The 11719-nt window shown below is 45.1% G+C and overlaps 1 protein-coding gene across 6 annotated transcripts in view; it reads left to right on the forward strand.

Moving 5' to 3' along the window:
• LOC112628493 (AP-3 complex subunit sigma-2) overlaps nt 1-10840 on the forward strand; it is an 87136-nt gene extending 76296 nt beyond the window's left edge. For 2 of the 6 annotated variants that reach the window (XM_025391339.1, XM_025391340.1), the window contains one exon: nt 8758-10840. In XM_025391339.1, the coding sequence (XP_025247124.1) occupies nt 8758-8886 (129 nt within the window). In that variant the 3' untranslated portion in view covers nt 8887-10840. Of the gene's footprint in view, nt 1-6686; nt 6795-8757 lie in introns of all 6 variants that reach the window. The other 4 variants (XM_025391336.1, XM_025391338.1, XM_025391337.1 and 1 more) reach the window with 4 other exon arrangements.
• The last annotated feature ends 879 nt before the right edge of the window (nt 10841-11719 follow it).

An 11719-nucleotide genomic window follows, 5' to 3' on the forward strand; every position in this document is an offset into this window, starting at 1 on the left:
AAAAAAAAAAAAAAAAAAAAAAAAAAAAAAAAAAAGAAAGCTGGGCATGGTGGCATGTGCCTATAGGCCCAGCTACTCAGGAGACTGAGGCAGGAGGATTGCTGGAGCCCAGTAGTTCAAGGCTGCAATGAGCTATAATCATGGCACTGCACTCCAGCCTGGGTGACAAAGCAAGACCCTGTCTCAAAAAAAAAAAAAAAGAAAGAGAGTTTTTTGGCCTTTGCCAAAAATTTAATGGCTCTCAAAGTTTTGTTTATAGCAAATAATGGTAGGTGTGGACATTCACGGGAAAAGTCACAGTAAAAGTCAGATTAACCATACCTTTATTACTTTAGTTTTAAATGCTATCCATGGACTCTCAGTTACTGAGGGTGAGGAAATCAGTGTTCGTATTCTACCTCCCTCCTTTTTTCCCCTCTTCTCTTCCTAGTTTTTACTAGCTGGAGTTTTCTACATCATCAAAGCATATAGTATTGACACTCCGTTGTTACCCTAATCCTATTTTAGTTTTAGACCTACAGTTAAGTAGTTTCAGTGCTCACTGCAAGTTTTTGCCGTAGTTTTTGGTTTTGTTTTTGTTTTTGAGAAGGATTTTCGCTCTTGTTGCCCAGGCTGGAGTGCAGTGACATGATCTTGGCTCACTACAACCTCCTCCTGGGTTCAGGCGATTCTCCTGCCCCAGCCTCCCAAGTAGCTGGGATTACAGGCAAGTGCCACTTCTGCCCAGCTAACTTTTTTTTTTTTTTTGAGACGGAGTCTCGCTCCGTCACCCAGGCTAGAGTACAATGGCGCAATCTCAGCTCACTGCAGCCTCCACCTCCCAGGTTCAAGCGATTCTGCCTCAGCCTCCTGAGTAGCTGGGATTACAGGTGTGTGCCACCACACCTGGCTAATTTTTGTATTTTTAGTAGAGATGGGGTTTCACCATGTTGGCCAGGCTGGTCTTGAACTCCTGACCTCAAGTGATCCACCCGCCTTGGCCTCCCAAAGTGCTGGGATTACAAGCATGAGCCACCAGGCCTGGCCCTGCCATAGTTTTTCCAGTCACCTCTTAGTTGGCACAAGTGCTTCCTTTTGTAGATTCCTTAAGAAATACTTGGCCGCGTGTGGTGGCTCATGCTTGTAATGCCAGCACTTTGAGAGACTGAGGTGGGTGGATCACTTGAGGTTGGGAGTTTGAGACCAGCCTGACCAACACGGAGAAACCCCATCTCTATGAAAAATACAAAATTAGCCAGGCGTGGTGCACATGCCTGTAATCCCAGCTACTCAGGAGGCTGAAGCAGGAGAATCGCTTGAACCAGGGAGGCAGAGGTTGCGGTGAGCAGAGATAGCACCATTGCACTCCAGTCTGGGCAACAAGAGTGAAACTCTGTCTCAAAAAAAAAAAAAAAAAAAGAAAGAAAGAAAAAAAGAAATATTTGGGAACAGTGGTCCCCATTCTGTTACCCTTGCTGGACAGTTGACTGGGTATAAAGTCCTTGAGTCTGCTGGGCACAGTGGCTCACGCCCTAATCCCAGCACTTTGGGAGGCCAGGGGGGGCGGAATATGAGGTTGAGAGATCCGGACCATCCTGGCCAACATGGTGAAACCCCATCTCTACTAAAAATACAAAAATTAGCTGGGCATGGTGGTGCATGCCTATAGTCCCAGCTCCTTGGGAGGCTGAGGTAGGAGAACTGCTTGAACCCAGGAGGTGGAGGTTGCAGTGAGCCGAGATCACGCCACTGCATTCCAGCCTGGTGACAGAGCGAGACCCCATCTCAAAAATGAAAATAAAAATAAGTAAAGTCCTTGAGTCACACTTTCTGTCCTTGAGAATTTTGTAGGTATTGTTCCATTTTCTGTTAGCATCAAATATTAATGTGGAAATTTTCATGATTTTTGTTTCTCTTTTAAGTGATTTGATCTTTTTGCCTGGTTGCAGGAACTCAGAAACCTTACTTAAAGGTGTATCTTGGTACTGCCTATTCTGAATTTGTTTTCCCTGGGATACAGTGTGACCTTTCAGTATGTACACCCCAATCCTCTTATAGTTCAGAAACATCTTAGATTCTATCTTTATGAACATATCTTTACATATTTTTCCCATTCATGTTAAAGTTTTCTTTTATGCAAATATTACATCTCCTTTGCTGTCTTTTGTAACTGTTTCTTCTCTATTTCTTTTAGCCCTTTTTGGTTTCTTTTTTTTTTTTTCATTTCTCTCATCTTGTTCCCACTGTGTTTTTAGCAGTCTCTCTTCTCCCTTTGCTTCTTCCACTTTCACCTTCATTTCTATAACAGTATTTTTCCTTTCACTTCTTTCCTCAGTTCTGCTAGTATACAGCTTGTCTTCTCTTCTCGTCTCCCTACCTCTGCTGAAGTTCTTGTATTTCTGCTTTGAGCTCTCATTTCATAGAGACAACTATTTTGTCAAGTTTTCTTTTTTTCATTGTGTAAAATATTTTATTACCATTGTATCTAGTCCATGGAGGCCCTTTTCCAGTGTGTGGTCTTAGTCTGCCATTTGGTTTTCCTATTTCTTTCCTAATTTTTCCTCACTGTATATTTTTATAGATCCTGTTTAGATTTTTTGTATACTTAAATAGGCAAGTTTTTCAGGGACCAGCTGTTTGCAGGATGCCTGCTGGGGGAGCTACCAAAACTGTGTTCTGGGCTGGCTACAGTTGTTCCCTTGATTTAGGGTTCTGGGTGAGTCCATGTACCCTTAGTCTCCAGCCAGCCAATCGAGATAGGCAAGGTGTCTCTTAGCATCTCCTCAATGCAAAGGCTGTCTTCTCTACTACCATGGAGACCACGTCTGTGAGGCAAATGTAGCTTGTGTGATTTCTCATTTAGCCTCAACTTCAGGTCCAAGGAAGTTCCTGCCTTCTAAAAACGAGGAATTAATTTGGTACCGGAGTGTGTCCTTTACTCACAGGAAGTACATATTTTTGCAGGTCTTTCTGACATCTCCAGCTTCCCTGTCCTCTCCCTGTAGCATCCTTTCTTCTTTTCCTTCTGTGAAGCAAAGGAGTCCCTGCCGGAGCTCCCTGCTTTTGACAGCTTTTTCACCTGTTTGGGGGTTTGGAGTTTTGGATATCCTATAGTTATAACAAAAATGGAGTTTGCATTTCTATTTCTTCTTTTTGCATTTGGAACACATTTTGAACAGCATTTGAAAATGCTGACTTTATGATGCAGTGTTAAATAAGAAGCTTTAACTGACTTTTTCTGTTAACCAGCCACTAGTCTCCACGACATCATGTGTTAGGCCTTTTACTATACCTTCTCCATAAAGCCCCCACCACCACACTGTTGTCGGTCTTCGAAGTCCCTAAAGCCCAAGGAATATGCTACTCAGATATATGGAAAGCCTTTCATTCTTTCAGCATGCCTACTCTGAGCATTGTTCTAGGCCTTGGAGATAAAGCATGGAAGAATTAATACAAGATCTTAACACACCAAAGTCTTAAATGATTTCATGTTGAATAGGTGTCAGGGATGAATAGCGTGGAAGACACAGTTTGGGATTCTGAGGAAGTATGATAGAAAGGGTAGAACATGAGCTCTGGAATCAACACCATTCTGCTACTAACATACATGACATTGGGATCATTTTATTGCCTTTTCCTCATACATAAAATGTATCAATTTATTCATATATAAAGACAAGGCAGGCCAGGCGTGGTGGCTTACGCCTGTAATCTCAGCACTTTGGGAGGCCAAGGCAGGCGGATCATCTGAGGTCAGGAGTTCTAGACCAGCCTGGCCAACATGAGGAAACCTCGACTCTACTAAAAATATAAAAATTAGCTGGGCGTGGTGACAGGTGCATATAATCCCAGCTACTCAGGAGGCTGAGTTGGGAGAATCGCTTGAACCCAGGAGGCGGAGGGTACAGTGAGCCAAGTACACAACACTGTACTCCAGCCTGGGGAACAGAGTGAGACTTTGCCTCAAATAATAATAGTAATAATAATAGTAGTAGTAATAATAATAAAGTGAAGGTTACATTACCTACCTTAGATGAATGTTGTAAAATTAAGGTAAGTTACATACAGTACTTGGTTCATAATAGATACTCAACAAGTACTACTTTCTACCCACACAGGGATTGGCTAAACAAAAGGAATAAATACTGAAAGTACAGGTATAGAGGACCGTTTCTCTCCTTTTTTATTAAATTGTGGTAAAATATGTAACATAAAGTTTCCTGTCTTCACTATTTTTAAACTTACAGTTCTATGGCATTAAGTATGTCCACATTGTTGTGCAGTTGCCACCACCATCCATCTCCAGAGCTCTTTATTTTGCAAAACAACAGCCCTGTAACCACTGCCCTCTTCCCCCTGCCCATGGCAGCCCCCATTCCAGTTTCTGTCTCTGAATTTGACTACTCTGGGTACCCCATAGGAGTGGAATCACACAGTCCTCATCCTTTTGTGTGTGGGTTGTTTCACTTAGTGTCTTCAAGGTTCATCTGTGTTACAGTGTGTCTCAGAATTCCCTTTCCTTTTACAGCGTCTCAATTCAGATGGAAACAAAACAAAACAAAACCAAAAAAACAGAATTCCTTTCCTTTTTAAGGCTGAATAATATTCTGTTGTATTTCTGTGGCACATTTTGTTGATCCAATTGTCTGTTCATGGACACTTGGGCTGCTTCCACCTTTTGGCTGTTGTGAATAATACTGCTATGAACATGGGTGTACACATTCTCTTCAAGTCTTTACTTTCAATTCTTTTGAGTGTGTACCCAAAAGTGGAATAGTTGAGCCATATGGTAATTCTGTTTTTAATCTTTTTGAGGAACCACCATACTGTGTTCAGAGGCCTATTTATTGATGGGGACAAGTATAAACAGTGGAATTCCCCCAGGGAATTATTTTAAAACCAATCTTAACATTTTGTAAATTATCTAAATATGAGACTTTTACCATTAAATCTTTATTTGCATATAGCTAATGAATAATTCATATTGTATAAAATGTAAGAACACCTCGTGAGAGTGTGTGTGTGTATGTAGACAGAACAGTGGTTAATAAGGCTCGATGTGGGCACACATACACGGGAATACATTTGATTTATTATACTCTGTCCTCAAGATCAGAAGTTCCGTGCACTTCCTGAGGGCAAAATACAGGGAGCCAATGCCAGAGAACTTCAGATGTCAGAAGTGCACAGTGCCCAGATATGCAGACACATCTTTCTTCTTGACTCTGCATTGCTTACAGAGTAAACTGGTGGTTGACTATAGACTCTAGACCAGTGGTGCTCAGCTGGGGTGAGTTTGCCCCCTGGAACACATATGACAATTCTGGAGACATTTTTGATTGTCAAGCTGGAGGAGTAGAGACCAGGGATGCCAGAGAACAGGCCACAGCGACAGGACAGCCCCACAGCAGAGAATTTTCTGGCCCCAGATGTCACTGGTACCCAGCTGAGAAGTCCTGCTCCAGACCCAAATTACCTTCTCAGCCTTGTCTTAGCCTCTCTCCTGCGTAAATAAAGTTGCCATCCCAGCCAGACCCAGAAGCTCCCCATACCTGCCCATACACCAGCTGAATTGCTCCTTCCAACACCTTCTACCTGAAATTCTTTCCCCTGCTTCTCTAATGTCAGAGCCCAGCTTCAGTCCTCCCACTGTCTCTGTGAAACTCTCTGATCTCTCTAGCCACAGTTCCCTTTCTTCTCTGACTTCCCCAGGATTATCCCAATCATTTGGCACTTAGTTAACAATAGAAGGTTGTACTTGCTATCTTCTCACCTTGACTGAAAGCACCTTGAGGGCCATTTGATACGATTTGGTTTGAAATATGCAGTACCATTCCTTATGAACCCCAGTGGGCATCTCTGCTTTGACCCACCCAGGGCTTTCTGTGACAGCTTTCCTACTATGATGGGGTGCAATGGTTGAGTCAACCTCTGTCCCATCACAGCGGTTAGGTACACTGAGATTCAGCTTTGTTTAGATAACTAGCTAGATGGAACCTAAGCCCAAATGTGAGCCTTATGCTTAGAAAGGTGTTTATGCTGAATCTGCTTTCTAATCTAAGCAGTAAGAAATGAGGTTAGGAGAGGTGCAAAGGAATTGGGCTCTATCTTGCTCTGATCACGTCCCTTCAGTGGAGCACAGCCTGGAGGATCTGCCTTATGGAAGGTGGGAGACATTCATTTCAGTTGCTTGGATAGGGATTATTCTGTCATAACTGGACCTATTTAATGACAGTCAGTGTTGACAATGGTAATATTAATAATGAAAGCCATAATTACTTACTTGGAACCCAGTGTGTCCTGGGCACCAGGCTAGGTGCTTTACACATGTTTATCTCATCCAGCCCTCACTGCAATCCTGGAAGGAAGCTGAAGCACTTTAAAGATAATTTGCCCAGGGCCACCCAGCTAGCAAGTAGCAGAGCCAGAATTTAAACAAGAGCTGCCTGACTTTGAAGCCTGTGCTCGTAGCTACCACCTCACTGCTGAGGGGAGAGATTCATGTTGCCCTGTGCCAAGACCTGGGAGAGACCCCTCGTGGTGTCACTGGAGAGGTGGATGGGCAAAGGGGATTGAGTGTCTGAGTTCTGAGTCAGGACCTGTTGTCATATCTGACCACTCTGCTGCTGCAGGAAAAGGAAACCTCATGGTTACACCTTGACCACCACAGAGTATTCTGACTCTTGTGATTTTTGCTTCCGCTTTAGGTGCACTACATCCTCCAGGAGGTGGTGATGGGTGGGATGGTGTTGGAAACAAACATGAATGAAATCGTGGCTCAGATTGAAGCTCAAAACAGGCTGGAGAAATCCGAGGTGAGTAAGCAACTGTGTTCTAGCCCTGGCTGGGTAGAGAAAACCTAGGCAGAGGCAGGAGTGTGTACATGTGTTGGTTTGTGTTGCTGTGAAACCTCAGGAAATGATACTCATCTTCTTTCTTCCTTGAGTCCATTGAAACTCATGGATTTGAAGGTCAACCAGCCCTGAAAATTAAACAGATAACAAGGTTTGAAATCTCAGACTTTCAGGGTAAAAGAGTAAATAGAAAAGCCAGATGGCAGAGGAAAGCAAACAGCTTTTGGCTTGGGGGTTATGACCCATGTTTGTGGTTTGTAATTCCTCCTTTGAAAGCCACTCGTTCTCTGGAGGGACCCAGAACCCTCTTCTCCTATTCCAGTGTGGTTTCCTAGTTTGTGTGCTCTAAGAGTCTGATCTCCCAGCAGCCATTTCTCGTGGTGTCTTTCAGACCTCAGAGTTGCCAATTTCCTTATTTCCAGTTAGCCTTATAAAAAACTACAGTAGAGTTTGGGCTAGGCTTGAAAATAACATACCCCAGTCCACCCCCACATGGTACTGGGCTTGATACAGATGTTCACATAAATTCTGTCCTATCCCTCTGAGGTCTCTCCATCCCCTTCCTCAGCCTTACCAGAGCACAGAGGTTACAGACATATACTTTCACATGCAGAAATAGCAGAACAAATTACCTCTTTAATTATCTGAGGGTCTTAAAGAGATTCTTTGCCTTGTATAACGGAACTTGATCTTGCGAAACCAAGAATTCTTCTTTCTGTGAGAACTGGCAGTCCTGCAGAAGAAGCTTTTGCAGACCACAGCTATTGTGACAGCTATAGTTCTTTCAGAAATGTAGGCTGGGAAGATTCCAGGAATAGTAAGTGAGTCAGAGGCAAGGGGGTTGGAAATGGGAAGAAATGGAGACTTGCTGGGTGAGGGCAGAATTGGAGTTGGCATTCGGAAAGAAGGCAATAGGGGAAAAATGATTGTGAGAGAGTCTTCATCCACTTTTGCCCTTCTCTCCACATGGGGATGAGCCTGCCAGGTAGGGGGTTCACTGTAGATGTGCATACTCTGCGTTTTGTCACCAGCCCTTCTGTATCTGTGATACCCCCCACCTTCTCCCAGCTTGTTGCCACACGACACTTCCAAAGCCAGCTCTTTTCATTTCACATTATTAGTTGGCAAGCAGTTGCCCTAGAGCCATGGCTTTTCTTTTCCTTTTAAGAATTTCCCTGTGACTTTGCACGTTTCAATAAGAGTCTTCAGTCTTTTGAGGAAGGGGTTTTGTTTTGTTTTGTAACCAGAAAAGTGCCCCTGACAAACCACCTTAGATTATTTCAGCATTTTTTGGGTACCCACCATGTGCCAGGCACTGTGAGATGCTGGGGCTGTGAAACTGCATAGGCCACACCCTACCTCTGAGGAACTGGTAGTCTAGTAGGACTGCAGGCTTTGGATCCCTGTGCCAAACCCCATCTAACCTCAAGATTGTTTTGTTGGCTACTTTTGAGGAATAAGGGGGGAAAATTAAAACTTCAGTTGCGTGTGCTCAGTTTGGAATTTCTCTAGGCATCCCTCACCTGTTATTTTGTTTGTTTGTTTGTTTGTTTTTGAGACAGAGTCTCTCTCTCTTGCCCAGGCTGGAGTGCAGTGGCGTGATCTCAGCTCACTGCAACCTCCACCTCCCAGGTTCAAGCGATTTTCCTGCCTCAGCCTCCCTAGTAGCTGGGACTACAGGCGCCCGCCACCACACTCGGCCAATTTTTGTATTTTTGGTAGAGATGGGGTTTCACCATGTTGGCCAGGCCAGTCTCGACCTCCTGACCTCAGGTGATCCACCCACCTTGGCCTCCCAAAGTGCTGGGATTACAGGCGTGAGCTTGTTTGTTTTTGTTTTTGCTTTTCTTTTCTTTTCTTTTTTTTAGCGTTAAGCAGGTAACACTGAGAATTTGTCTCATACTCGCCTCTCATTTCTTCTCAGGGTGGCCTTTCAGCAGCCCCTGCGCGGGCTGTGTCTGCTGTGAAAAACATCAACCTGCCAGAGATTCCTCGGAACATCAACATTGGCGATCTCAACATCAAAGTTCCCAACCTGTCCCAGTTTGTCTGAGGGTCAAGGATTGGGCTGAAATAGAGTCCTTAAGACAAGCAAAGACAAGCACGTCTGGAAACAGAACCCATTTTGAGCCATAGAAGAGTCAAGCCTCAGGACCTGGAACCTTTGTGTCTGGGGAAGACTGTTTGGCATGGAATGGGGAAGGGATTCCTATTGACACTGCTCGGGTGTGCCCAGTTCTCACATGTGCAGCCATGCCGTTCTCTGATGCACACGGCCGCTGCAGATGTGAGGGGCCCTGCCTTCCTCAGCAGGGAGTCAGCATGCCCAAGCCACTCACACCTTTACCTTACACACGGACGCTCCCAAGGGTTAGGGACTGCATTGAGCAGACCTACCTGCTTCCCAGAACCTCCTCACTAGGGCTGAGCACCTTCTCTGACTGGAGTCTTCATCCTTAGCACCACAGACTTCCAAGGTCCCATGGCCTTTACTTGCTGGTAAGGTGTCATAGGTAGAAATGGGCTGGCCCTTCAGATTTGGGGGTGTGGTGAGTGGCAAGTAAGGGCAGAATTTTAGAAGAACCAGAGTCACCTGCTGACTCTATTGAGATTGTTACACCCAGAATCCTTTTGTAGTTTTTTTGTGGGTTTTTTTTTTTTTGAGACGGAGTCTTGCTCTGTCACTCAGGCTAGAGTGCAGTGGTGTAATCTTGGCTCACTGCAACCTCTGCTTCCTGGGTTCAAGCAATTCTCCTGTCTCAGCCTCCCCAGTAGCTGGGATTACAGCACCCACCACCACGCCCAGCTAATTTTTGTATTTTTAGTAGAAATGGTTTCACCATGTTAGCCAGGCTGGTCTCGACCTCCTGGACCTCAAGTGATCCACCTGCCTCGGCCTCCCAAAGTGCTGGCATTACAGGTGTGAGCCACCATGCCCTGCCACCAGAATTCCTTTTGTATAGCCGAGCCTTTTGGTTACCACCTCATGAAGAATATGCTTCCTGCATTGTCCTAGTCCCAGTTGTATTCTCACAGGTGTTATGTGCAGGACACGATCCAAATCATAAACCTGGCACATGCCCACCACATTTCTGCTAATAGGAAGAGGGACCCACCACACACCCACACATGCCAGAGGTCCCTCCTCCCAGAGGAGAGGCCCTGTGTCTGTAGAAGGTTAAAGCTGACAACATGTGGAACATCCCAGAATTATGACTCTTCCAAGTTTAAAATACATTCTCCTTATGGGAGCAGAAGGTTCGTTGCTGTGTTGTGAATGATGAGCTGCCTCCACAGGGAACCCACTGCCACCTGGGCCAGCTTCTGGAGCATGAGAACCTGAGCCAGGGTCACCCTTTTGGGGCCTGGACATGACGCATGCTGGCTATGACTAGGAGCAGGGCTGCCTCTTCTCCCTCCCGGAGCTCTGCTTGTGGGCACGCCCTGTTCCCTCAGGTGCCATTCTCCCAGAGCTTAGGTGCCCATAAATGTTCTTACTGCGGTGGAGTAGGGCCTCCTGCTCCCACGCTGTCGCATGGGCTAGATCTCAGGTGTGCTGTTGAGCCACCTTGAGATGAGGACTGCTTCGCAGTAAAGTTTCCAGCCTGGGCCCCTCTCGGGCCTTCTGGTTGGGGACTCTCAGCCTCCTGATGCTGTTGCAGGGCAGGTCTGAGAGGCTGCCCAGCAGCACCCCGTGTCAGGGCCACCTCGTTTTCCATTTTTGAACAGCGCTCCCTGTGGTTTGTGCCCACTGCTCCATACAGCCTCTGATCCTCACTCTTGAAAGCTCCATGATAAGCGCAGAGATGGGCAATGTGGATCAGAAGGTGGGCCTCTTACTGTGGAAGAGGGAAGTGTAGGTGAATAGATGTCAAAACCCCTGATAGCATTCTTTTGAAGGGTTGGATTTTCTTTTTCTGGCAGACATTTCAATACAATTCACATTTCTCTCATTTGCTGAATGTGAAATCAGAATAAAGGAGATCAGTGTTTATTTTGTACCTTCTATAAGTTGGCATGAGCAAGATCATTCAACAGTCCTTACAACAGACATTCTTATCCCCATTTTGCAGATGAAGGAAGTAGACCCAGTTCCAGTAACCTTCCCTTAGGTTACACAGGGCTGAGATTCGAGACTGCTCACTTGACTTCATTGTCCTTTTCTTTCCTCATTGCTGAAGATGGCTTCTCCCAATGTTATCATCTTTTTTATAGATGAAACTGAGCCTCAAAGAGATTAAGTGACTTCTCCCAAACCGTGGTCTAAATAGGCTTGATTTTCTAAGGTGGTCAGTGATCATGTCATAGAGTATAAGAGCCAAAGAGTCTTCTGTGTCCCTCCATTTAACTGAGGTTGAAGCCAAAGCCCAAGGTGGTAAGTGTTACGTTGAGGGTCACAAATCCAGAGCTACATCCCTCTTCTTGAGTTCGTTTGTTATGTGGTTTAATGAATTACTGCAGGACAGCCCCTGTGCTAGATTTCCTGAGATAGCCTTGAGATTTTGAATGTTTTGCCTGCCAGAAACCAATGGTTTTAAAAAATCATTGAGTGGTCCTACAGATTCAAAGTGGGCATCAAAACATCCCTCACACTGCCTCTTACAATGGCATAAAACTAAAGCCCGTTTTTTTATTTGGAAAACTCAATCCCTTTGGACAAGCCACAATAATTTTTCATTAACTGCTTAAGCTTGCCTGCAAATTCAGCTAGCTTTCCGGCCTGCTATCAGCAAAGCCATAAACATCTTTTTAAAAAATATGTTAAGGTTGGCCAGGTGCAGTGGCTCACGCCTGTAATCCCAGCACTTTGGGAGGCCAAGGCAGGCAGATCATGAGGTCAGGAGATCAAGACCATCCTGGCTAACACAGTGAATCCCCGTCTCTAC

This window comes from Theropithecus gelada, chromosome 7b, assembly GCF_003255815.1.
Source record: "Theropithecus gelada isolate Dixy chromosome 7b, Tgel_1.0, whole genome shotgun sequence".
Lineage (NCBI taxonomy): Eukaryota > Metazoa > Chordata > Mammalia > Primates > Cercopithecidae > Theropithecus > Theropithecus gelada.